The sequence below is a fragment of the Dendropsophus ebraccatus genome, chromosome 1 (genome assembly GCF_027789765.1).
Source record: "Dendropsophus ebraccatus isolate aDenEbr1 chromosome 1, aDenEbr1.pat, whole genome shotgun sequence".
NCBI classification, from domain to species: Eukaryota; Metazoa; Chordata; class Amphibia; order Anura; family Hylidae; genus Dendropsophus; species Dendropsophus ebraccatus.
This window is the reverse complement of record NC_091454.1, coordinates 6,211,726-6,235,279: the sequence shown is the minus strand read 5'-3', so window position 1 is coordinate 6,235,279 and position 23,554 is coordinate 6,211,726. Positions and strand designations below refer to the sequence as shown.

The following is a 23,554-nucleotide window of genomic DNA, read 5'->3' as shown; positions in this document are numbered from 1 at the left end:
TCACAGTTGCAGCGTGTCTCCTTGTCATGTTGTGTCAGCTGATCGCCTTCTGTTTGTCTGGCAGCTGAATCTACTGAAGTGAGTGAGACCCCAGACAGCTGCCCACCCATCACCTTCTGCCGTAATGCCTGCCCTCTGCTCAGGGCATGATGGGAGGAGTAGTTTATATCACCATCCTCTCCCCGGCTGATACCAGAGAGCAGTAGCCTGACAGTATCCTCCTCCCGGCTGATACCAGAGAGCAGTAGCCTGGCAGTATACCCTTCCTGGCTGATAGTAGAAAGCAGTAGCCTGACAGTATACCCTTCCTGGCTGATAGCAGAGAGCAGTAGCCTGGTGGTATACCCTTCCTGGCTGATACCAGAGAGCAGTAGCCTGACAGTATACCCTTCCTGGCTGATAGCAGAAAGCAGTAGCCTGGCAGTATACCCTTCCTGGCAGTATACCAGAGAGCAGTGGCCCGACAGTATACCCTCCCTGGCTGATAGCAGAAAGCAGTAGCCTGGCAGTATACCCTTCCTGGCAGTATCCCATCCCTGGCAGTATACCCTTCCTGGCTGATAGCAGAGAGCAGTAGCCCGGCAGTATCCTATCCCTGGCAGTATACCCTTCCTGGCTGATAGCAGAGAGCAGTAGCCCGGCAGTATACCCTTCCTGGCTAATACCAGAGAGCAGTAGCCTGACAGTATACCCTTCCTGGCTGATAGCAGAAAGCAGTAGCCTGACAGTATACCCTTCCTGGCTGATAGCAGAGAGCAGTAGCCTGGTGGTATACCCTTCCTGGCTGATACCAGAGAGCAGTGGCCCGACAGTATACCCTCCCTGGCTGATAGCAGAAAGCAGTAGCCTGGCAGTATACCCTTCCTGGCTGATAGCAGAAAGCAGTAGCCCAGCAGTATACTCTTCCTGGCTGATAGCAGAGAGCAGTAGCCTGGCAGTATACCCTTCCTGGCAGTATACCAGAGAGCAGTGGCCCGGCAGTGTCCTCTCCCCAGCTGATACCAGAGAGCAGTGGCCCGGCAGTGTCCTCTCCCCAGCTGATACCAGAGAGCAGTAGCCCGGCAGTATCCTATCCCTGGCAGTATACCCTCCATGGCTGATGGCAGAAAGCTGTAGCCCGGCAGTATCCCATCCCTGGCAGTATACCCTTCCTGGCTGATAGCAGAGAGCAGTAGCCCGGCAGTATCCTATCCCTGGCAGTATACCCTTCCTGGCTGATAGCAGAGAGCAGTAGCCTGGCGGTATACCCTTCCTGGCTGATAGCAGAGAGCAGTAGCCTGGCAGTATACCCTTCCTGGCAGTATACCAGAGAGCAGTGGCCCGGCAGTGTCCTCTCCCCAGCTGATACCAGAGAGCAGTAGCCTTGCAGTATACCAGAGAGCAGTAGCCTGGCTGTATACCCTTCCTGGCTGATAGCAGAGAGCAGTAGCCTGGCAGTATCCTCTCCCTGGCTGATAGCAGAGAGCAGTAGCCTGGCAGTATCCTCTCCCCGGCTGATACCAGAGAGCGATAGCCTGGCAGTATACCCTTCCTGGCTGATAGCAGAGAGCAGTAGCCTGGCGGTATACCCTTCCTGGCTGATAGCAGAGAGCAGTAGCCTGGCAGTATCCTCTCCCTGGCTGATAGCAGAGAGCAGTAGCCTGGCAGTATCCTCTCCCCGGCTGATACCAGAGAGCGATAGCCTGGCAGTATACCCTTCCTGGCTGATAGCAGAGAGCAGTAGCCTGGCGGTATACCCTTCCTGGCTGATAGCAGAGAGCAGTAGCCTGGCAGTGTCCTCTCCCCAGCTGATACCAGAGAGCAGTAGCCTTGCAGTATACCAGAGAGCAGTAGCCCAGCAGTATACCCTTCCTGGCTGATAGCAGAGAGCAGTAGCCTGGCGGTATACCCTTCCTGGCTGATAGCAGAGAGCAGTAGCCTGGCAGTATACCCTTCCTGGCAGTATACCAGAGAGCAGTGGCCCGGCAGTGTCCTCTCCCCAGCTGATACCAGAGAGCAGTAGCCTTGCAGTATACCAGAGAGCAGTAGCCCAGCAGTATACCCTTCCTGGCTGATAGCAGAGAGCAGTAGCCCGGCAGAATACCCTTCCTGGCTGATAGCAGAAAGCAGTAGCCTGGCAGTATACCAGAGAGCAGTAGCCTGGCGGTATACCCTTCCTGGCTGATAGCAGAGAGCAGTAGCCTGGCAGTATCCTCTCCCTGGCTGATAGCAGAGAGCAGTAGCCTGGCAGTATCCTCTCCCCGGCTGATACCAGAGAGCGGTAGCCTGGCAGTATACCCTTCCTGGCTGATAGCAGAGAGCAGTAGCCTGGCGGTATACCCTTCCTGGCTGATAGCAGAGAGCAGTAGCCTGGCGGTATACCCTTCCTGGCTGATAGCAGAGAGCAGTAGCATGGCAGTATCCTCTCCCTGGCTGATAGCAGAGAGCAGTAGCCTGGCAGTATCCTCTCCCTGGCTGATAGCAGAGAGCAGTAGCCTGGCAGTATCCTCTCCCTGGCTGATAGCAGACAGCAGTAGCCTGGCAGTATACCCTTCCTGGCTGATACCAGAGAGCGGTAGCCTGGCAGTATACCCTTCCTGGCTGATAGCAGAGAGCAGTAGCCTGGCAGTATCCTCTCCCCGGCTGATACCAGAGAGCGGTAGCCTGGCAGTATACCCTTCCTGGCTGATAGCAGAGAGCAGTAGCCTGGCAGTATACCCTTCCTGGCTGATAGCAGAGAGCAGTAGCCTGGCGGTATACCCTTCCTGGCTGATAGCCGAGAGCAGTAGCCTGGCAGTATCCTCTCCCTGGCTGATAGCAGACAGCAGTAGCCCGGCAGTATACCCTTCCTGGCTGATAGCAGAGAGCAATAGCCCGGCAGTATACCAGAGAGCAGTGACTCACCCTGCGGCCGGCCTCGTTGTTCTGCAGATTCATCAGCGCCCTCGCCTGCTCCTCCGATCCCTTCGGATAGTTCTTCTCCCGTTCTCTGGCGTCCACAAATTCCTTGGCGAATCGGTATCCGTACTCCACGTTGTCCCCGCAGCCGCCCCATAGCCAATCCCGGGGGAGGTCTTTGGGACGAGACGTCCGGCTGCAGCCACAGGTGGACAGCTCCCCCTCCCGGCAGGCGCGGCTGATGGCGTTCACCACTCCGGCTGCGCTGATGGCGTACGTGAAGGCGGCTTCTCTGCTTCCTGCAAAAGAGGAAAGGATGGAAGAATGGGATGGCTCAGTGGTCACTAGCTCAGGGATAGCTGGATGTATACAGCGGCTCAGTGGTCACTAGCTCAGGGATAGCTGGATGTATACAGCGGCTCAGTGGTCACTAGCTCAGGGATAGCTGGATGTATACAGCGGCTCAGTGGTCACTAGCTCAGGGATAGCTGGATGTATACAGCGGCTCAGTGCTCACTAGCTCAGGGATAGCTGGATGTATACAGCGGCTCAGTGCTCACTAGCTCAGGGATAGCTGGACGTATAGAGCGGCTCAGTGGTCACTAGCTCAGGGATAGCTGGATGTATACAGCGGCTCAGTGCTCACTAGCTCAGGGATAGCTGGATGTATACAGCGGCTCAGTGCTCACTAGCTCAGGGATAGCTGGATGTATACAGCGGCTCAGTGCTCACTAGCTCAGGGATAGCTGGATGTATACAGCGGCTCAGTGCTCACTAGCTCAGGGATAGCTGGATGTATACAGCGGCTCAGTGCTCACTAGCTCAGGGATAGCTGGATGTATACAGCGGCTCAGTGCTTACTAGCTCAGGGATAGCTGGACGTATAGAGCGGCTCAGTGGCCGCTAGCTCAGAGATAGCTGGATGTATACAGCGGCTCAATAATGTTCAGAAACGTCTGGAACTCAGTGGTCACCAGCTCCAAGGAGAGCTGGATGTATAAAGCAGCTCAGTGGTCACCAACTCAGGGATAGCTAGACGTATAGGACAGATCAGTGGTCACATACTAAGAGATAGCTGGATGTATAAAGCAGCTCAGTGGTCACCAACTCAGGGATAGCTAGACGTATAGGGCAGATCAGTGGTCACATACTAAGAGATAGCTGGACGTATAGAGTAGCACAGTGGTCACCAGCTCAGGGATAGCTGGACGTATAGGGCGGATCAGTGGTCACCAGCTCAGAGATAGCTGGACGTATAAAGTGGCTCAGTGGCTACTAAAACGCCAGTGTTTCTAGGCTGTACGGGTAATCTGTACAGACAGAGGATGCTGGGAGTTGTAGTCCCCAGTCCCTGCCCTCCCTATACACAGAACAGTCACCTGTGAGGGATCAGATAGGGATCAGTCGGCTCCTCGGGGCGATTGGTCTCTGTATAGTGATGACAGATAAAGCATCATGGGGGGCGGGTGGTGGCGCTGGTACTGACAGGGGCACTGGGAGGCAGCTATGTGTCTGCACTGCCCCCTGATGGCGGCTGCTGGGACTGCTGCCAGGTTATCTGGGTGGGAATGCGGCAGGTTGTGTAAGGGTTAATAACATGCAGGAATCCACAGGGCACAGCAGATAAGGGGACCGGACCCTCAAGGTGCAAGACGGGAGGGGTCCGCCAGAATGCCTGCCCCGGGGCATGCGCTCATTGGTGGGCACCATAAACAACTTTCTCTGATCTGAGACCCCCCTGTAACTATCTCTGGGGTCTCCTGTGTATGGGGGGCTATGCCCAGGAGCTGTAGATGTGAGACCCCCCTGTAACTATCTCTGGGGTCTCCTGTGTATGGGGGGCTATGCCCAGGAGCTGTAGATGTGAGACCCCCCTGTAACTATCTCTGGGGTCTCCGGTGTATGGGGGGGCTGTGCCCAGGAGCTGTAGATGTGAGACCCTCCTATAGGTATCTCTGGGGTCTCCTGTGTATGGGGGGCTGTGCCCAGGAGCTGTAGATGTGAGACCCCCCTGTAACTATCTCTGGGGTCTCCGGTGTATGGGGGGCTATGGCCAGGAGCTGTAGATGTGAGACCCCCTGTAACTATCTCTGGGGTCTCCTGTGTATGGGGGGGCTATGCCCAGGAGCTGTAGATGTGAGACCCCCCTGTAACTATCTCTGGGGTCTCCTCTGTATGGGGGGCTATGCCCAGGAGCTGTAGATGTGAGACCCCCCTGTAACTATCTCTGGGGTCTCCTCTGTATGGGGGGCTATGCCCAGGAGCTGTAGATGTGAGACCCCCCTGTAACTATCTCTGGGGTCTCCTGTGTATGGGGGGGCTATGCCCAGGAGCTGTAGATGTGAGACCCTCCTATAGGTATCTCTGGGGTCTCCTGTGTATGGGGGGGCTGTGCCCAGGAGCTGTAGATGTGAGACCCTCCTATAGGTATCTCTGGGGTCTCCTCTGTATGGGGGGGCTGTGCCCAGGAGCTGTAGATGTGAGACCCCCTGTAACTATCTCTGGGGTCTCCTGTGTATGGGGGGGCTATGCCCAGGAGCTGTAGATGTGAGACCCCCTGTAACTATCTCTGGGGTCTCCTGTGTATGGGGGGGCTATGCCCAGGAGCTGTAGATGTGAGACCCCCTGTAACTATCTCTGGGGTCTCCTGTGTATGGGGGGGCTATGCCCAGGAGCTGTAGATGTGAGACCCCCTGTAACTATCTCTGGGGTCTCCGGTGTATGGGGGGCTATGCCCAGGAGCTGTAGATGAGAGGCCCCCCTGTAACTATCTCTGGGGTCTCCTGTGTATGGGGGGGGCTGTGCCCAGGAGCTGTAGATGTGAGACCCTCCTGTAACTATCTCTGGGGTCTCCTGTGTATGGGGGGCTATGCCCAGGAGCTGTAGATGTGAGAGCTTCCTATATCTATCTCCCTTGTGTATAGGGGGGTGTACAGAGGGTCTGATGTATAGGGGGGTGTACAGAGGGTCTCGTATATAGGGGGGTGTACAGAGGGTCTGATGTATAGGGGGGGTGTACAGAGGGTCTGATGTATAGGGGGGTGTACAGAGGGTCTGATGTATAGGGGGTGTGTACAGAGGGTCTCGTATATAGGGGGGGTGTACAGAGGGTCTCGTATATAGGGGGGGTGTACAGAGGGTCTCGTATATAGGGGGGTGTACAGAGGGTCTCGTATATAGGGGATGTAATTAATAATAATATTTATTTGTATAGCGCCATCAGATTCGGCAGCGCTTCTTATACACACAGAGGTGACACTTACATATTACACAATTAAATAATTAGAATAAATAGAAATACAAAGAGAATTCGAGACCCACTCGCTGGCTGGAGAATACGAGACCTGATGGGGGAGGAGATGTATGGAGGGAGGAGATGTATGGAGGGGCAGAGTAGTGGAGATGAGGAAGGAGATGTATGGAGGGCAGAGTAGTGGAGATGAGGGAGGAGATGTATGGAGGGAGGAGATGTATGGAGGGGCAGAGTTGTGGAGATGAGGGAGGAGATGTATGGAGGGCAGAGTTGTAGAGATGAGGGAGGAGATGTATGGAGGGCAGAGTTGTGGAGATGAGGGAGGAGATGTATGGAGGGCAGAGTTGTAGAGATGAGGGAGGAGATGTATGGAGGGAGGAGATGTATGGAGGGGCAGAGTTGTAGAGATGAGGGAGGAGATGTATGGAGGGCAGAGTTGTAGAGATGAGGGAGGAGATGTATGGAGGGCAGAGTTGTGGAGATGAGGGAGGAGATGTATGGAGGGCAGAGTTGTAGAGATGAGGGAGGAGATGTATGGAGGGCAGAGTTGTAGAGATGAGGGAGGAGATGTATGGAGGGCAGAGTAGTGGAGATGAGGGAGGAGATGTATGGAGGGAGGAGATGTATGGAGGGCAGAGTAGTGGAGATGAGGGAGGAGATGTATGGAGGGCAGAGTAGTAGAGAGGAGAGAGGAGATGTATGGAGGGCAGAGTAGTGGAGATGAGGGAGGAGATGTATGGAGGGCAGAGTAGTGGAGATGAGAGAGGAGATGTATGGAGGGGCAGAGTAGTGGAGATGAGGGAGGAGATGTATGGAGGGGCAGAGTAGTGGAGATGAGGGAGGAGATGTATGGAGGGCAGAGTAGTGGAGATGAGAGAGGAGATGTATGGAGGGGCAGAGTTGTGGAGATGAGGGAGGAGATGTATGGAGGGCAGAGTAGTGGAGATAAGGGAGGAGATGTATGGAGAGCAGAGTTGTGGAGATGAGGGAGGAGATGTATGGAGGGCAGAGTTGTGGAGATGAGGGAGGAGATGTATGGAGGGCAGAGTAGTGGAGATGAGGGAGGAAATGTATGGGGTGGCAGAGTAGTGGAGATGAGGGAGGAGATGTATGGAGGGCAGAGTTGTGGAGATGAGGGAGGAGATGTATGGAGGGCAGAGTTGTGGAGATGAGGGAGGAGATGTATGGAGGGCAGAGTAGTGGAGATGAGGGAGGAGATGTATGGAGGGCAGAGTAGTGGAGATGAGAGAGGAGATGTATGGAGGGGCAGAGTTGTGGAGATGAGGGAGGAGATGTATGGAGAGCAGAGTTGTGGAGATGAGGAGATGTATGGAGGGCAGAGTTGTGGAGATGAGGGAGGAGATGTATGGAGGGCAGAGTTGTGGAGATGAGGGAGGAGATGTATGGGGTGGCAGAGTTGTGGAGATGAGGGAGGAGATGTATGGGTGGCAGAGTTGTGGAGATGAGATGTATGGAGGGGCAGAGTAGTGGAGATATGGGAGGAGATGTATGGAGGGCAGAGTTGTGGAGATGAGGGAGGAGATGTATGGAGGGCAGAGTTGTGGAGATGAGGGAGGAGATGTATGGGGTGGCAGAGTTGTGGAGATGACGGAGGAGATGTATGGGGGGCAGAGTTGTGGAGATGAGGGAGGAGATGTATGGAGGGCAGAGTTGTGGAGATGAGGGAGGAGATGTATGGAGGGCAGAGTTGTGGAGATGAGGGAGGAGATGTATGGGGTGGCAGAGTTGTGGAGATGAGGGAGGAGATGTATGGAGGGCAGAGTTGTGGAGATGAGGGAGGAGATGTATGGGGTGGCAGAGTTGTGGAGATGAGGGAGGAGATGTATGGGGTGGCAGAGTTGTGGAGATGAGATGTATGGAGGGGCAGAGTAGTGGAGATAAGGGAGGAGATGTATGGAGGGCAGAGTTGTGCAGATGACGGAGGAGATGTATGGGGGGCAGAGTTGTGGAGATGAGGGAGGAGATGTATGGAGGGCAGAGTAGTGGAGATGAGGGAGGAGATGTATGGGGGGCAGAGTTGTGGAGATGAGGAGATGTATGGAGGGCAGAGTTGTGGAGATGAGGAGATGTATGGAGGGGCAGAGTTGTGGAGATGAGGGAGGAGATGTATGGAGGGGCAGAGTAGTGGAGATGAGGGAGGAGATGTATGGAGGGCAGAGTAGTGGAGATGAGGGAGGAGATGTATGGAGGGGCAGAGTAGTGGAGATGAGGGAGGAGATGTATGGAGGGCAGAGTAGTGGAGATGAGGGAGGAGATGTATGGAGGGGCAGAGTAGTGGAGATGAGGGAGGAGATGTATGGAGGGCAGAGTAGTGGAGATGAGGGAGGAGATGTATGGAGGGGCAGAGTAGTGGAGATGAGGGAGGAGATGTATGGGGGGCAGAGTTGTGGAGATGAGGGAGGAGATGTATGGGGGGCAGAGTTGTGGAGATGAGGGAGGAGATGTATGGAGAGCAGAGTTGTGGAGATGAGGGAGGAGATGTATGGAGGGCAGAGTTGTGGAGATGAGGGAGGAGATGTATGGAGGGCAGAGTTGTGGAGATGAGGGAGGAGATGTATGGAGGGCAGAGTTGTGGAGATGAGGGAGGAGATGTATGGAGGGCAGAGTTGTGGAGATGAGGGAGGAGATGTATGGAGGGCAGAGTTGTGGAGATGAGGAGATGTATGGAGGGCAGAGTTGTGGAGATGAGGGAGGAGATGTATGGGGGGCAGAGTTGTGGAGATGAGGGAGGTGATGTATGGAGGGCAGAGTTGTGGAGATGAGGAGATGTATGGAGGGGCAGAGTAGTGGAGATGAGGGAGGAGATGTATGGAGGGCAGAGTAGTGGAGATGAGGGAGGAGATGTATGGAGGGCAGAGTAGTGGAGATGAGGGAGGAGATGTATGGAGGGGCAGAGTAGTGGAGATGAGGGAGGAGATGTATGGGGGGCAGAGTTGTGGAGATGAGGGAGGAGATGTATGGGGGGCAGAGTTGTGGAGATGAGGGAGGAGATGTATGGGGGGCAGAGTTGTGGAGATGAGGGAGGAGATGTATGGAGAGCAGAGTTGTGGAGATGAGGGAGGTGATGTATGGGGGGCAGAGTTGTGGAGATGAGGGAGGAGATGTATGGGGGGCAGAGTTGTGGAGATGAGGGAGGAGATGTATGGGGGGCAGAGTTGTGGAGATGAGGGAGGAGATGTATGGAGAGCAGAGTTGTGGAGATGAGGGAGGAGATGTATGGGGGGCAGAGTAGTGGAGATGAGGAAGGAGATGTATGGAGGGCAGAGTTGTGGAGATGAGGGAGGAGATGTATGGGGGGCAGAGTTGTGGAGATGAGGGAGGTGATGTATGGGGGGCAGAGTTGTGGAGATGAGAGAGGAGATGTATGGAGGGCAGAGTTGTGGAGATGAGGGAGGAGATGTATGGGGGGCAGAGTTGTGGAGATGAGGGAGGAGATGTATGGAGAGCAGAGTTGTGGAGATGAGGGAGGTGATGTATGGGGGGCAGAGTTGTGGAGATGAGGGAGGAGATGTATGGGGGGCAGAGTTGTGGAGATGACGGAGGATATGTATGGAGGGCAGAGTTGTGGAGATGAGGGAGGAGATGTATGGGGGGCAGAGTTGTGGAGATGAGGGAGGAGATGTATGGAGGGCAGAGTGGAGAGGAAGATGAGCCTGGCTGCTGCGTTCAGGATAGACTGGGATGAAGATGAGCCAGGCTGCGGCAGTCAGGACTGGAGAGGGGAGAGCTAAGAGAAAGGAAGACTGATTAGTAGGGAGTTACAGTAGTGAAGATAGGAATGGATCAGGGAGACAGTCAGAGTCTGAGCGGTGTCAATGGGGAGAAATGGGCAGATTCTGGAGATGTGTGAGATCTAGAGGGCAGGAGCTGCAAGGGCTTGGATATGGGGGTAAAAGATAGATGTGAGTCCAGCATAACCCCCAGACATCGAGCTTGATGCACAGGAGTGATGCTAGTACCACAGACTGATAGGGAGATGTCGGGTTTGGGTTGGTTAGAGGGAGGGAGTACAAGAAGTTCAGTTTTAGACAAGAAGTTCAGTGAATAGAGGGTCCAGTGTATAATGGTTATAAATAGAGGGCTCCACGTATAGAGGGTCCAGTGTATAGGGGGTCTCGTTTATTAAGGGTGTATATTGAAGGCCCCATGTATAGAAGGTGTCTTGTATATAGGGGATTTGTACAGAGGGTCCTGTGTAAAAAGGGTCCCGTATACAGAGGTTCCAATGTAAAGGGGTGTGTGTTTAGAGGGTCTTGTGTATATGGGGTCCTGTGTATATGGGATGCGTATAGAGGCTCCCATGTATAGGGGATGTGTATAGAGGGTCTCATATACATGGAATGTGTAGAGAGGTTCCCGTGTATAGGGGATGTGTATAGAGGGTCTCGTATATATGATGTGTATAGAGGTTCCCATGTATAGGGGATGTGTATAGAGGGTCTTGTATATATGGAGATATGTATGGAGGGTCTTGTGTATAGGGGATGTGTATAGAGGGTCTCGTATATATGTGGTGTGTATAGAGGCTCCCGTGTATAGGGGATGTGTATAGAGGGTCTTGTATATATGTGGTGTGTATAGAGGGTCTCCTATATATGGGGATATGTATAGAGGGTCTCGTATATATGTGGTGTGTATAGAGGGTCTCCTATATATGGAGATATGTATGGAGGGTCTTGTGTATAGGGGGTGTGTATAGAGGGTCTCATATATATGGAGATATGTATGGAGGGTCTTGTGTATAGGGGATGTGTATAGAGGGTCTCGTATATATGTGGTGTGTATAGAGGGTCTCCTATATATGGGGATATGTATAGAGGGTCTCCTATATATGTGGTGTGTATAGAGGGTCTCGTATATATGTGGTGTGTATAGAGGGTCTCCTATATATGGGGATATGTATAGAGGGTCTCGTATATATGTGGTGTGTATAGAGGGTCTCCTATATATGGAGATATGTATGGAGGGTCTTGTGTATAGGGGGTGTGTATAAAGGGTCTCATGTATAGAGAGTCTTGTGATCTCTCTATTTGTTTTTGTCTTGTTTGAAGGGGAAAGTGATGTAGTACTAATGGTGCCAGTAATCCCCTGCCCCCTCCCCTCACAGGATTAGGAATGCGGGGCTGGGGTGGTGGACTGCCCCTTTAACACCTATCTTTATTATGTGGCATCAGCCGGATCTGCAGCTTCTCTCCATATCAAAAGGATCCAGACAATGAGACCTCACACCTCAAATCAAAGGAGAGATGTTCTGCTAATGGTGGGGGAGGGGGCCGCAGGCATCACATCCCCTGACACTGAGCCTTTACCCCAACACTGCCAGACCCCGACTGACAGATGTGTCTGCTCATACAAACATAGGAGGATTCACCATTTAGGAGCCTGGGAAAGCTGGGTGACAATCACATGTGATGGCGGCCATATTGCTCGTCTTGTCACCCACCTTTCCCAGGTGCTGATAGAAGCAATAAGCGTCAGATTGTTCTGTGTAAGATGTGGATGATGTTTGGGGGTTCTCACCGATCTGCATGACTCTGCCGAACACTGAGGCGTTGTCCACGGTGCTGCAGTTCCATCGCCGCTGCTTGAACTGGTGCTGGCACTCCTTGATGCCGGTCTTGGCCCCTTCCCCAATGTAGACCATGTGATCCTGGTACAGGTGGCACAGCTTCCTCTGCCCGGGGGACAGGCCGCTCAGCTGGCTGCACAGCGGCTGGGCACCGATTATATACATCTCAGGTCTCTGGATGGGGTTCAGGGCCAGTGACCTGCGGGGGGCGACACACAAGAGGGTGAGAGAAGAATGCCAGCCCACATTAAAGGGTCACCCCACCCACAATCCCCCTAACACCCAGGTACTTTATCCTGGCATCCCAGACAGTCACACATCTTATATACTGCTAAAAACTACAACTAATGTTATACCCCAGACCTAACTTTCTTGGCCACAGAGCTTATACTCTATACTTATATATCACAGGGACCCCCAGAGCTTACAGTCATTACAATGTATCAACCTCTTCTCTATAGAAGCCCCCCATATATATATATATATATATATAATATACATATATATATATCACAGGGACCTCCAGAGCAGCTTCTCCTCTCTATAGAAGCCCCCCATATATATCTATCACAGGGACCCCCCACCTCTATCACAGGGACCCCCCAGAGCAGCTTCTCCTCTCCATAGAAGCCCCCCATATCCATCACAGGGACCCCCCCATATATATCACAGGGACCCTCAGAGCAGCCTCTCCTCTCTATAGAAGCCCCCCATATATATCACAGGGACCCCCATATATATATCACAGGGACCCCCAGAGCAGCCTCTCCTCTCCATAGAAGCCCCCCATATACATCTATCACACGGACCCCCAGAGCAGCCTCTCCTCTCCATAGAAGCCCCCCATATATATCACAGGGACCCCCAGAGCAGCCTCTCCTCTCCATAGAAGCCCCCCATATACATCTATCACAGGGACCCCCAGAGCAGCCTCTCCTTTCCATAGAAGCCCCCCATATACATCACAGGGACCCCCAGAGCAGCCTCTCCTCTCCATAGAAGCCCCCCATATATATCACAGGGACCCCCAGAGCAGCTTCTCCTCTCCATAGAAGCCCCCCATATACCTCTATCACAGGGACCCCCAGAGCAGCTTCTCCTCTCCATAGAAGCCCCCCATATATATCACAGGGACCCCCAGAGCAGCCTCTCCTCTCCATAGAAGCCCCCCATATATATCACAGGGACCCCCAGAGCAGCCTCTCCTCTCCATAGAAGCCCCCCATATATATCACAGGGACCCCCAGAGCAGCTTCTCCTCTCCTCTCCTCTCCATAGAAGCCCCCCATATACCTCTATCACAGGGACCCCCAGAGCAGCTTCTCCTCTCCTCTCCATAGAAGCCCCCCATATATATCACAGGGACCCCCAGAGCAGCTTCTCCTCTCCATAGAAGCCCCCCATATACCTCTATCACAGGGACCCCCAGAGCAGCTTCTCCTCTCCTCTCCATAGAAGCCCCCCATATATATCACAGGGACCTCCAGAGCAGCCTCTCCTCTCCATAGAAGCCCCCCATATATATCACAGGGACCCCCAGAGCAGCCTCTCCTTTCCATAGAAGCCCCCCATATACATCACAGGGACCCCCAGAGCAGCTTCTCCTCTCCTCTCCATAGAAGCCCCCCATATACATCTATCACAGGGACCCCCAGAGCAGCCTCTCCTCTCCATAGAAGCCCCCCATATACATCACAGGGACCCCCAGAGCAGCTTCTCCTCTCCATAGAAGCCCCCCATATACATCACAGGGACCCCCAGAGCAGCTTCTCCTCTCCTCTCCATAGAAGCCCCCCATATACATCTATCACAGGGACCCCCAGAGCAGCCTCTCCTCTCCATAGAAGCCCCCCATATATATCACAGGGACCCCCAGAGCAGCTTCTCCTCTCCATAGAAGCCCCCCATATACATCACAGGGACCCCAAAGCAGCTTCTCCTCTCCTCTCCATAGAAGCCCCCCATATATATCACAGGGACCCCCAGAGCAGCCTCTCCTCTCCATAGAAGCCCCCCATATACATCACAGGGACCCCCAGAGCAGCCTCTCCTCTCCATAGAAGCCCCCCATATATATCACAGGGACCCCCAGAGCAGCCTCTCCTCTCCATAGAAGCCCCCCATATATATCACAGGGACCCCCAGAGCAGCTTCTCCTCTCCTCTCCATAGAAGCCCCCCATATACCTCTATCACAGGGACCCCCAGAGCAGCTTCTCCTCTCCTCTCCATAGAAGCCCCCCATATATATCTATCACAGGGACCCCCAGAGCAGCTTCTCCTCTCCATAGAAGCCCCCCATATATATCACAGGGACCCCCAGAGCAGCTTCTCCTCTCCTCTCCATAGAAGCCCCCCATATATATCACAGGGACCCCCAGAGCAGCCTCTCCTCTCCATAGAAGCCCCCCATATATATCACAGGGACCCCCAGAGCAGCCTCTCCTCTCCATAGAAGCCCCCCATATACCTCTATCACAGGGACCCCCAGAGCAGCCTCTCCTCTCCATAGAAGCCCCCCATATATATCACAGGGACCCCCATATATATCACAGGGACCCCCATATATATCTATCACATGGACCCCCAGAGCAGCTTCTCCTCTCCATAGAAGCCCCCCATATACATCACAGGGACCCCCAGAGCAGCTTCTCCTCTCCTCTCCATAGAAGCCCCCCATATACCTCTATCACAGGGAGTTGCCCCGGGTACTCACCACCAGGAGTTTGCCCCCGCCTGGGGCAGGAGGGCAGCCATCAGTAGCAGTAGCAGGCTCGGCGGTGTGCTCCCCCTCATGCTGCCCCCCGCACGGCCGCGCTCCGCGGATCTCCAGCTCGGGGGTCCCTGGTGAGAAGGAGACGGTGAGAAGAGTGAGGAGTGAGGAGCGGACGGGGCGGCTCCAGGACTCCCCCTGCCGGCCGGCCCCGGCACTGCACCCGCCCGGCATACACGCTGCATTTACATTTTATTACCTGGGGAGGGGAGCAGGGGGGCACAGGGAGAGAGAGACTCACACAGAGAGAGACTGCCACACATATAGAGAGAGAGACTGTCACACATAGAGAGACTGCCACACATATAGAGAGAGAGACTGTCACACATAGAGAGACTGCCACACATAAAGAGAGAGAGAGACTGTCACACATATAGAGAGAGAGACTGCCACACATATAGAGAGAGACTATCACACATAGAGAGACTGCCACACATATAGAGAGAGAGACTGTCACACATAGAGAGACTGCCACACATATAGAGAGAGAGACTGTCACACATAGAGAGACTGCCACACATATAGAGAGAGAGACTGTCACACATAGAGAGAGAGACTGTCACACATAGAGAGACTGCCACACATATATAGAGAGAGACTGTCACATATAGAGAGACTGCCACACATATAGAGAGAGAGAGACTGTCACACATAGAGAGACTGCCACACATAAAGAGAGAGAGACTGTCACAAATAGAGACTGCCACACATAAAGAGAGAGAGACTGTCACATAGAGAGAGAGAGAGACTGTCACACATAGAGAGACTGCCACACATATAGAGAGAGAGACTGTCACACATATAGAGAGAGAGACTGTCACACATAGAGAGACTGCCACACATAAAGAGAGAGACTATCACATAGAGAGAGACTGCCACACATATATAGAGAGAGACTGTCACACATAAAGAGAGAGAGACTGTCACACATAGAGAGACTGCCACACATAAAGAGAGAGACTGTCACATAGAGGGAGAGAGAGAGAGAGAGAGAGAGAGAGAGAGAGACTGCCACATATATATATATATATATATATAGAGAGAGAGAGACTGTCACATAGAGAGACTGTCACATAGAGAGAGAGAGACTGTCACACAGAGAGACTGCTGCACATAGAGAAAGAGACTGTCACACAGAGTTACATGTACAGTCACACAAAGAGAGAGACTGCCGCACATAGAGAAAGAGACTGTCACACAGAGAGACTGCCGCACACAGAGAGAGACTGTCACACATAGAGAGAGTAACACATACAGAGAGACAGTCACATAGAGAGACAGTCACCCATACAGAGAGACTGTCAGAGAGAGAGAGACTGCCAAACATAGAGAGAGTAATAACACATACATAGAGATAGTTACCCAGAGAGACTGTCACATAAAGAGACTGTCACACATACAGAGAGACTGTCAGAATGGGGGGGGGGCATAGGGAGAGACTGTTACATAGACAGTCACTATTCAGAGACAATTACAGAGAGGACTGAGGAAGGATCGGGGGCAGCAGGGACAGACAGACAGAGAGAGGACTGAGGATGGGCCCACACACAGAGAGAGACATCACTAATCAGTGAGAGACACACACACACACAGAGAGACATCACTAATCAGTGAGAGACACACACATACAGAGAGAGACATCACTAATCAGTGAGAGACACACACATACAGAGAGAGACATCACTAATCAGTGAGAGACACACACATACAGAGAGAGACATCACTAATCAGTGAGAGACACACACACACACACACAGACATCACTAATCAGTGAGAGACACACACACATACAGAGAGAGACATCACTAATCAGTGAGAGACACACACACACATAGAGAGACATCACTAATCAGTGAGAGACACACACACATACAGAGAGAGACATCACTAATCAGTGAGAGAGACACACATACAGAGAGAGACATCACTAATCAGTGAGAGAGAGACACACACACACACACACACAGAGACATCACTAATCAGTGAGAGACACACACATACAGAGAGAGACATCACTAATCAGTGAGAGACACACACACATACAGAGAGAGACATCACTAATCAGTGAGAGAGACACACACACATACAGAGAGAGACATCACTTATCAGTGAGAGACACACACACACATACAGAGAGAGACATCACAAATCAGTGAGAGACACACACACACATACAGAGAGAGACATCACAAATCAGTGAGAGACACACACATACAGAGAGAGACATCACTAATCAGTGAGAGACACACACACACATACAGAGAGAGACATCACTAATCAGTGAGAGACACACACACACACACACATACAGAGAGAGACATCACTAATCAGTGAGAGAGACACACACACATACAGAGAGAGACATCACTAATCAGTGAGAGAGACACACATACAGAGAGAGACATCACTTATCAGTGAGAGAGACACACATACAGAAAGAGACATAGACTTACCAGAGAAAGAGATAGTCACATATAGAGAGGGACAGTCCCTGATCAGAGAGAGACTATCACATAAGGCCCTATTCCACGGAACGATTATCAGCGTATTCGGCCGCTAATCGTCCCGTGGAATAGGAGGCAATGATCAGCCGACATTGTTCATGTCGGCTGATCGTTGAAGTCGTTTTTCTTTCAACATGTTGTAAGACAAACGACTTATATAGCAGCGATCTGCAGCCGCCGCTGTATCCTATGGGCGGCACGGACGATCAGCGATCACCCGGGCAGCTCCCCCCGGCCCTCCCCGGCCGCCTGTGATACAGCCTATAGAGAGAGTCACTGATCAGTGAGAGACAGAGTCACTGATTAGAACAAGAGAGACAGTCAATGGTCAGAGCAGGAGACAGAGACAGTCATTCATCAGAGAGAGGCAGTCACTGATAAAAGAGACAGTCACATAGAGAGAGACACAGTCATTGATCAGAGATGGTCACATAAAGAAAGACAGTAACTAATCCGAGTGAGACAGTCACATAGAGAGAGAGACAGAGAGGACTGAGGATTGGAGAGGCCACATCATACAGGGAGAGACTGCTACATATAGGGGGAGACAGAGAGACCACATCATACAGGGAGAGACTGCTACATATAGGGGGAGACAGAGAGACTACATTATACAGGTAGAGAGACTGCTACATATAGGGGGAGACAGAGAGACCACATCATACAGGGAGAGACTGCTACATATAGGGGGGAGACAGAGAGACTACATCATACAGGTGGAGAGACTGCTACATATAGGGGGAGACAGAGAGACCACATCATACAGGTGGAGAGACTGCTACATATAGGGGGGAGACAGAGAGACTACATCATACAGGGAGAGACTGCTACATATAGGAGGAGACAGAGAGACCACATCATACAGGGAGAGACTGCTACATATAGGGGGAGACAGAGAGACCACATCATACAGGGAGAGACTGCTACATATAGGGGGAGACAGAGAGACCACATCATACAGGGAGAGACTGCTACATATAGGGGGAGACAGAGAGACTACATCATACAGGGAGAGACTGCTACATATAGGGGGGAGACAGAGAGACTACATCATACAGGGAGAGACTGCTACATATAGGGGGAGACAGAGAGACCACATCATACAGGGAGAGACTGCTATCATACAGGGAGAGACTGCTACATATAGGGGGGAGACAGAGAGACTACATCATACAGGGAGAGACTGCTACATATAGGGGGGAGACAGAGAGACCACATCATACAGGGAGAGACTGCTACATATAGGGGGAGACAGAGAGACTACATCATACAGGGAGAGACTGCTACATATAGGGGGGAGACAGAGAGACTACATCATACAGGTGGAGAGACTGCTACATATAGGGGGAGACAGAGAGACTACATCATACAGGGAGAGACTGCTACATATAGGGGGGGAGACAGAGAGACTACATCATACAGGGAGAGACTGCTACATATAGGGGGAGACAGAGAGACCACATCATACAGGGAGAGACTGCTACATATAGGAAGAGACAGAGAGACCACATCATACAGGGAGAGACTGCTACATATAGGGGGAGACAGAGAGACCACATCATACAGGGAGAGACTGCTACATATAGGGGGGAGACAGAGAGACCACATCATACAGGGAGAGACTGCTACATATAGGGGGAGACAGAGAGACCACATCATACAGGGAGAGACTGCTACATATAGGGGGAGACAGAGAGACTACATCATACAGGGAGAGACTGCTACATATAGGGGGAGACAGAGAGACTACATCATACAGGGAGAGACTGCTACATATAGGGGGGAGACAGAGAGACTACATTATACAGTAAGAGACTGCTACATATAGGGGGGAGACAGAGAGACCACATCATACAGGGAGAGACTGCTACATATAGGGGGGAGACAGAGAGACCACATCATACAGGGAGAGACTGCTACATATAGGGGGAGACAGAGAGACTACATCATACAGGGAGAGACTGCTACATATAGGGGGGAGACAGAGAGACCACATCATACAGGGAGAGACTGCTGCAGATAGAGTTAGACTGTCACTGACTAGAGGGCCTCCCACATACAGCGAGACTGCTGCATTCTGGGAGTGATGAGACAGTTGCTGTATTGTGGTGACAGCCCCTATATCTCTATATGTGTATACAAGTAGCTGTGAAGCAGAGAGCAGGGCATGCTGGGGGTTGTAGTTGCGCAGATCCTGGTGGAGCCTATAGGTGACACCTCTATGATGTCATCGCTCTGCCTGTCACAGCAGATGATGTCATCGGATGGAATGGCTTCCAGCTGGGGTGATAAGGGCCGGTGTGGGCCCCCGCCGCGGTACCCCGTGTATCTAAGCAGCACCTTGTAATATATAAACACCGCGGCGGCAGCAGCAGGTCCTGGATCCATCACAGTCACTTGGCATGTGTCAGTGGAGCCCCCCGAGGCGTGAGGCCCACCCGGCCCGCCAGCCAGTGTATATACATCTGATACCACCCAATACTATCCAGGATAAATACACACAGTCTGCAGCTGTACGGGGGGACACCGGCTTAACCCCCTGCTGCCTAGAGACCCCTATACTGCTGCTAGTACTAAGGAAATCCCCCATAACAAACCTCTCCTGCTCTGGACAGTTCCTGACATGGACAGAGGTGGCAGCAGAGAGCACCCAGTCACACACCACTTCCTGCAGGACATACAGCAGCTGATAAGTGATGGAAGACTGGAGATTTTTAAATTGAAGTAAATTATAAATTGATATCACTTTCTGACACCAATTGATTTCAAAGGAAAAAAAAATTGCCGGAGCACCCCTTTAACCCCTTGCCTCCGCAGCCTGTTTTGGCCTTAATGACCAGGCTCATTTTTCAAAATCTGACCTGTCTCACTTTATGCGCTCATAGCTCAGTGATGCTGTAACGTATGCTAGCGATTCTGAGACTGTTTTTTCGTCACATATGACACTTTATATTAGTAGCAAAATTTGGTCACTACTTTGTGTATTTTTTGTGAAAAACATCAAAATATCATGAAAAATTTGAAAATTTTGCATTTTATGAACTTCTGAAATTCTCTGCTTCTAAAAAAGGAAGTCATAGCACATAAATTAGTTACTAATCACATTACCAATATGTCCTCTTTATTTTGGCATAATTTTGGAAACATATTTTACTTTTTTAGGCTGTTACGGGGCTTAGAAATTTATTAGCAAATTATCACATTTTGTGAAAATTTCCAAAACTGATTTTTTTTAGGGACCAGTTCTTTTTTTAAATGGATTTAGAAGGCTTGTATACTGGAAACCCCCATAAGTGACCCCATTTTGGAAACTAGACACCTTAAAGAATTAATCTAGGGGTATAATGAGCATTTTAACCCTACAGGGGCTGGAGGAAAGTATTCACAATTAGGCCGTAAAAAAATCGAAAATTTAAATTTTCAAATAATATATACGTTTAGATTAAAGTTTCTCATTTTCAAAAGGAACATGAGAAAAAAAGTACCCCAAAATTTGTAACGCAGGTTCTCCTGAGTAGAACGGTACCCCATATGTGGGCGTAAACCACTGTATGGGCACACAGCCGGGCTCAGAAGGGAAGGAGCGCCAATTAGCTTTTTTAATGCAGATTTTGCTGAAGAAGTTTCTGAGCGCCAGGTGCATTTGCAGAGCCCCTGTAGTGTCCGCAGAAGAGAAACCCCCCAAAAGTCACCCCATTTTGGAAAGTACACCCCTCAAAGAATTCATCTTGGGGTAGGATGAGCATTTTGACCCCACAGGCATTAGAGGAAAGTATTCAAAATTAGACAGTAAAAATGAAAAACACAAATTTTCCCAATAATATGTTCGTTTAGTTTGAAATTTCTCAATTTCACGAGGAACAAGAGAAAAAAAGTACCCCAAAATTTGTAAAGCAGGTTCTCCTGAGTAGAACAGTACCCCATATGTGGGCATAAACCACTGCATGGGCACACAGCAGGGCTCAGAAGGAAGGGAGCGCCAATTAGCTTTTTCAATGCAGATTTTGCTGAAGAAGTTTCTGAGCGCCAGGTGCGTTTGCAGAGCCCCTGTAGTGTCAGCAGAGAGAAAAACCCCCATAAGTCACCCCATTTTGGAAAGTGCACCCCTCAAAGAATTCATCTTGGGGTGTGGTGACCATTTTGACCCCACAGCTATTAGAGGAAAGTATTTAAAATTAGACAGTAAAAATGAAAAACTTGAATTTTTCCAATAATATGTTCGTTTAGTTTGAAATTTTTCAATTTCACTAGGAACAGGGGAGAAGCTGCATGCCCAAATCTGTAAAGCAGGTTCTCCTGAGTAGAACGGTACCCCATATGTGGGCGTAAACCACTGCATGGGCACACAGCTGGGCTCAGAAGAGAAGGAGCGCTAATTAGCATTTTCAGTGCAGATTTTTCCGAAGAAGTTTCTGAGCGCCAGGTGCGTTTGCTGTAGTGTCAGCAGAATAGAACTCCCCCAAAGGTCACCCCATTTAGGAAAGTGCACCCCTGAAAGAATTCATCTTGGGGTGCAGTGAGCGGTTTGACCCCACAGGTATTAGAGGAAAGTATTCAAAATTTCCAATAATATGTTTGTTTAGTTAAAAATTTCTTAATTTCACGAGGAATGGGAGAAAAAATGTACCCCAAAATCTGTAACGCAGTAAAACGGTACCCCATATGTGGGCATAAACCACTGTATGGGCACACAGCCGGGCTCAGAAGGGAAGGGAGCGCCAATTTGCTGGAGCAAAACCGCAGCTAGAAATAGTTATTAGAATAGCGCAGTTACTAAAATACAATAAAAAAATGAGATTACAGGTAATGTGGGGTGGTCACGGGCAACCTGGGGTGGTCACGGGCAACCTGGGGTGGTTATGGGCAACCTGCGGTGGTTATGGGCAACCTGCGGTGGTTACAGACAATCTGGGGTGTTTAGGGGCAACGTGGGGTGGTAACGGGCAACGTGGGGTGGTAACGGGCAACGTGGGGTGGTTACGGATAAACTGAAGTGCTTATAGGTAATCTGGGATGGGTACCTGTAATTTGGGGTCGTTACAAGCAATCTGGCGTGGTTACGGGCAATCTGGAGAGGGTCACTGGCAATTCGGGGTGGTTAGAGGCAACGTGCGGTGGTTATAGGCAACGTGCGGTGGTCAGAGGCAACGTGCGGTGGTCAGAGGCAACGTGCGGTGGTTACGTGCAATCTGGGGGGTTACGGGCAATCGGGGCTGATTACGCACCATCTGGAGGTGGTCACTGGCAATTCGGGGTGGTTACGGTCAACATGTGGTGGTTATAGGCAATGTGCGGAGGTTACGGGCAACGTGCGGTGGTTAGAGGCGACGTGCGGTGGTTAGGGGCGACGTGCGGTGGTTAGGGGCGACGTGCGGTGGTTAGGGGCGACGTGCGGTGGTTAGGGGCGACGTGCGGTGGTCAGAGGCAACGTGCGGTGGTCAGAAGCAACGTGCGGTGGTTACGTGCAATCTGGGGGGTTACGGGCAATCGGGGCTGATTACGCACCATCTGGAGGGGGTCACTGGCAATTCGGGGTGGTTACGGTCAACATGTGGTGGTTATAGGCAATGTGCGGAGGTTATGGGCAACGTGCGGTGGTTAGAGGCAACGTGCGGTGGTTAGGGGCGACGTGCGGTGGTTAGGGGCGACGTGCGGTGGTTATGGGCAACGTGCGGTGATTACGTGCAATCTGGCGTGATTACGGGCAACCTGGGGCGGATATGGGCAACCTGCGGTGGTGACGGGTAATCTGGGGGGGTTAGGGGTAATTTGGGAGTAAACTGCAATTATTACTATAATAAAAAGTGTGTGTTTTATTTTTTTGTATGTTTTTCACTTTTTGTACTTTACACATTCATTTTCACTGTATTACTATGATTACTGTGATATTTTCTATCTCAGTAATCATAGTTTAGTGACAGAGACCAAATTGGTCTCTGTCACTTGAAATTTTCAGAGCTGGCTGGTTGTGGAGCGCATGCGCACTTCATAACCAGCCAGGACACCGAAGAGGAAGGAGCTCCAGGATCAGGTAACGTATAAGGGGAAGGGGGGGTGACTGGGGGACGGGGGTGACAGGGGGGGTGGGGGGCGACACACTGACACTTTTTATCCCCTGTCACCAATGATTTATGGTGACAGGGGATAAAAAGTGCTTTTTTGCACTGGGAACAGGCGATCAGCGGTATATAGTATATACCGCCGATTGCCTGCTCCGGGACCATACGGGGGGGGTCCCCGATCACTGCCCCATGCTCTCCGCTACCTCCGGTGGCGGAGAGCATGGGGCTTTGATCATTTATTCATTTCCATCCCTGCGAACAAACATCGTTTGTTCGCAGGGATGAGGGCGGCCATCTTGGATGTGATGGCCGCCCGGGAAGGGTTAGTGATCGCCCACTAGGGGGGCTGATCTGGGGTCTGCTTTATACATTTTCATCTCCCCCCACCGTGGATTCACGGTGGGGGGAGATGAAAGCGATGGGCGGCGCCGGTAATACCCGTTACCGGCGGATCGCCGCTATAACGGTAATAGCGGCGATCCGCCGATTTCGGGGA

At 51.5% G+C, this 23,554-nt stretch overlaps 1 protein-coding gene across 1 annotated transcript in view; it reads right to left on the bottom strand.

Annotated features, from left to right (window-relative positions):
* Nucleotides 1-23,554, bottom strand: part of WNT5B (Wnt family member 5B) — a 69,129-nt gene that overhangs the window by 4,737 nt on the left and 40,838 nt on the right. The window contains exons 2-4 of the mRNA XM_069965137.1: nucleotides 14,436-14,563; nucleotides 11,672-11,919; nucleotides 2,884-3,176 (exon numbers count right to left, since the gene is read on the bottom strand). Coding sequence (XP_069821238.1) covers nucleotides 2,884-3,176; nucleotides 11,672-11,919; nucleotides 14,436-14,563 — 669 coding nt within the window. The remainder of the gene's footprint in view (nucleotides 1-2,883; nucleotides 3,177-11,671; nucleotides 11,920-14,435; nucleotides 14,564-23,554) is intronic.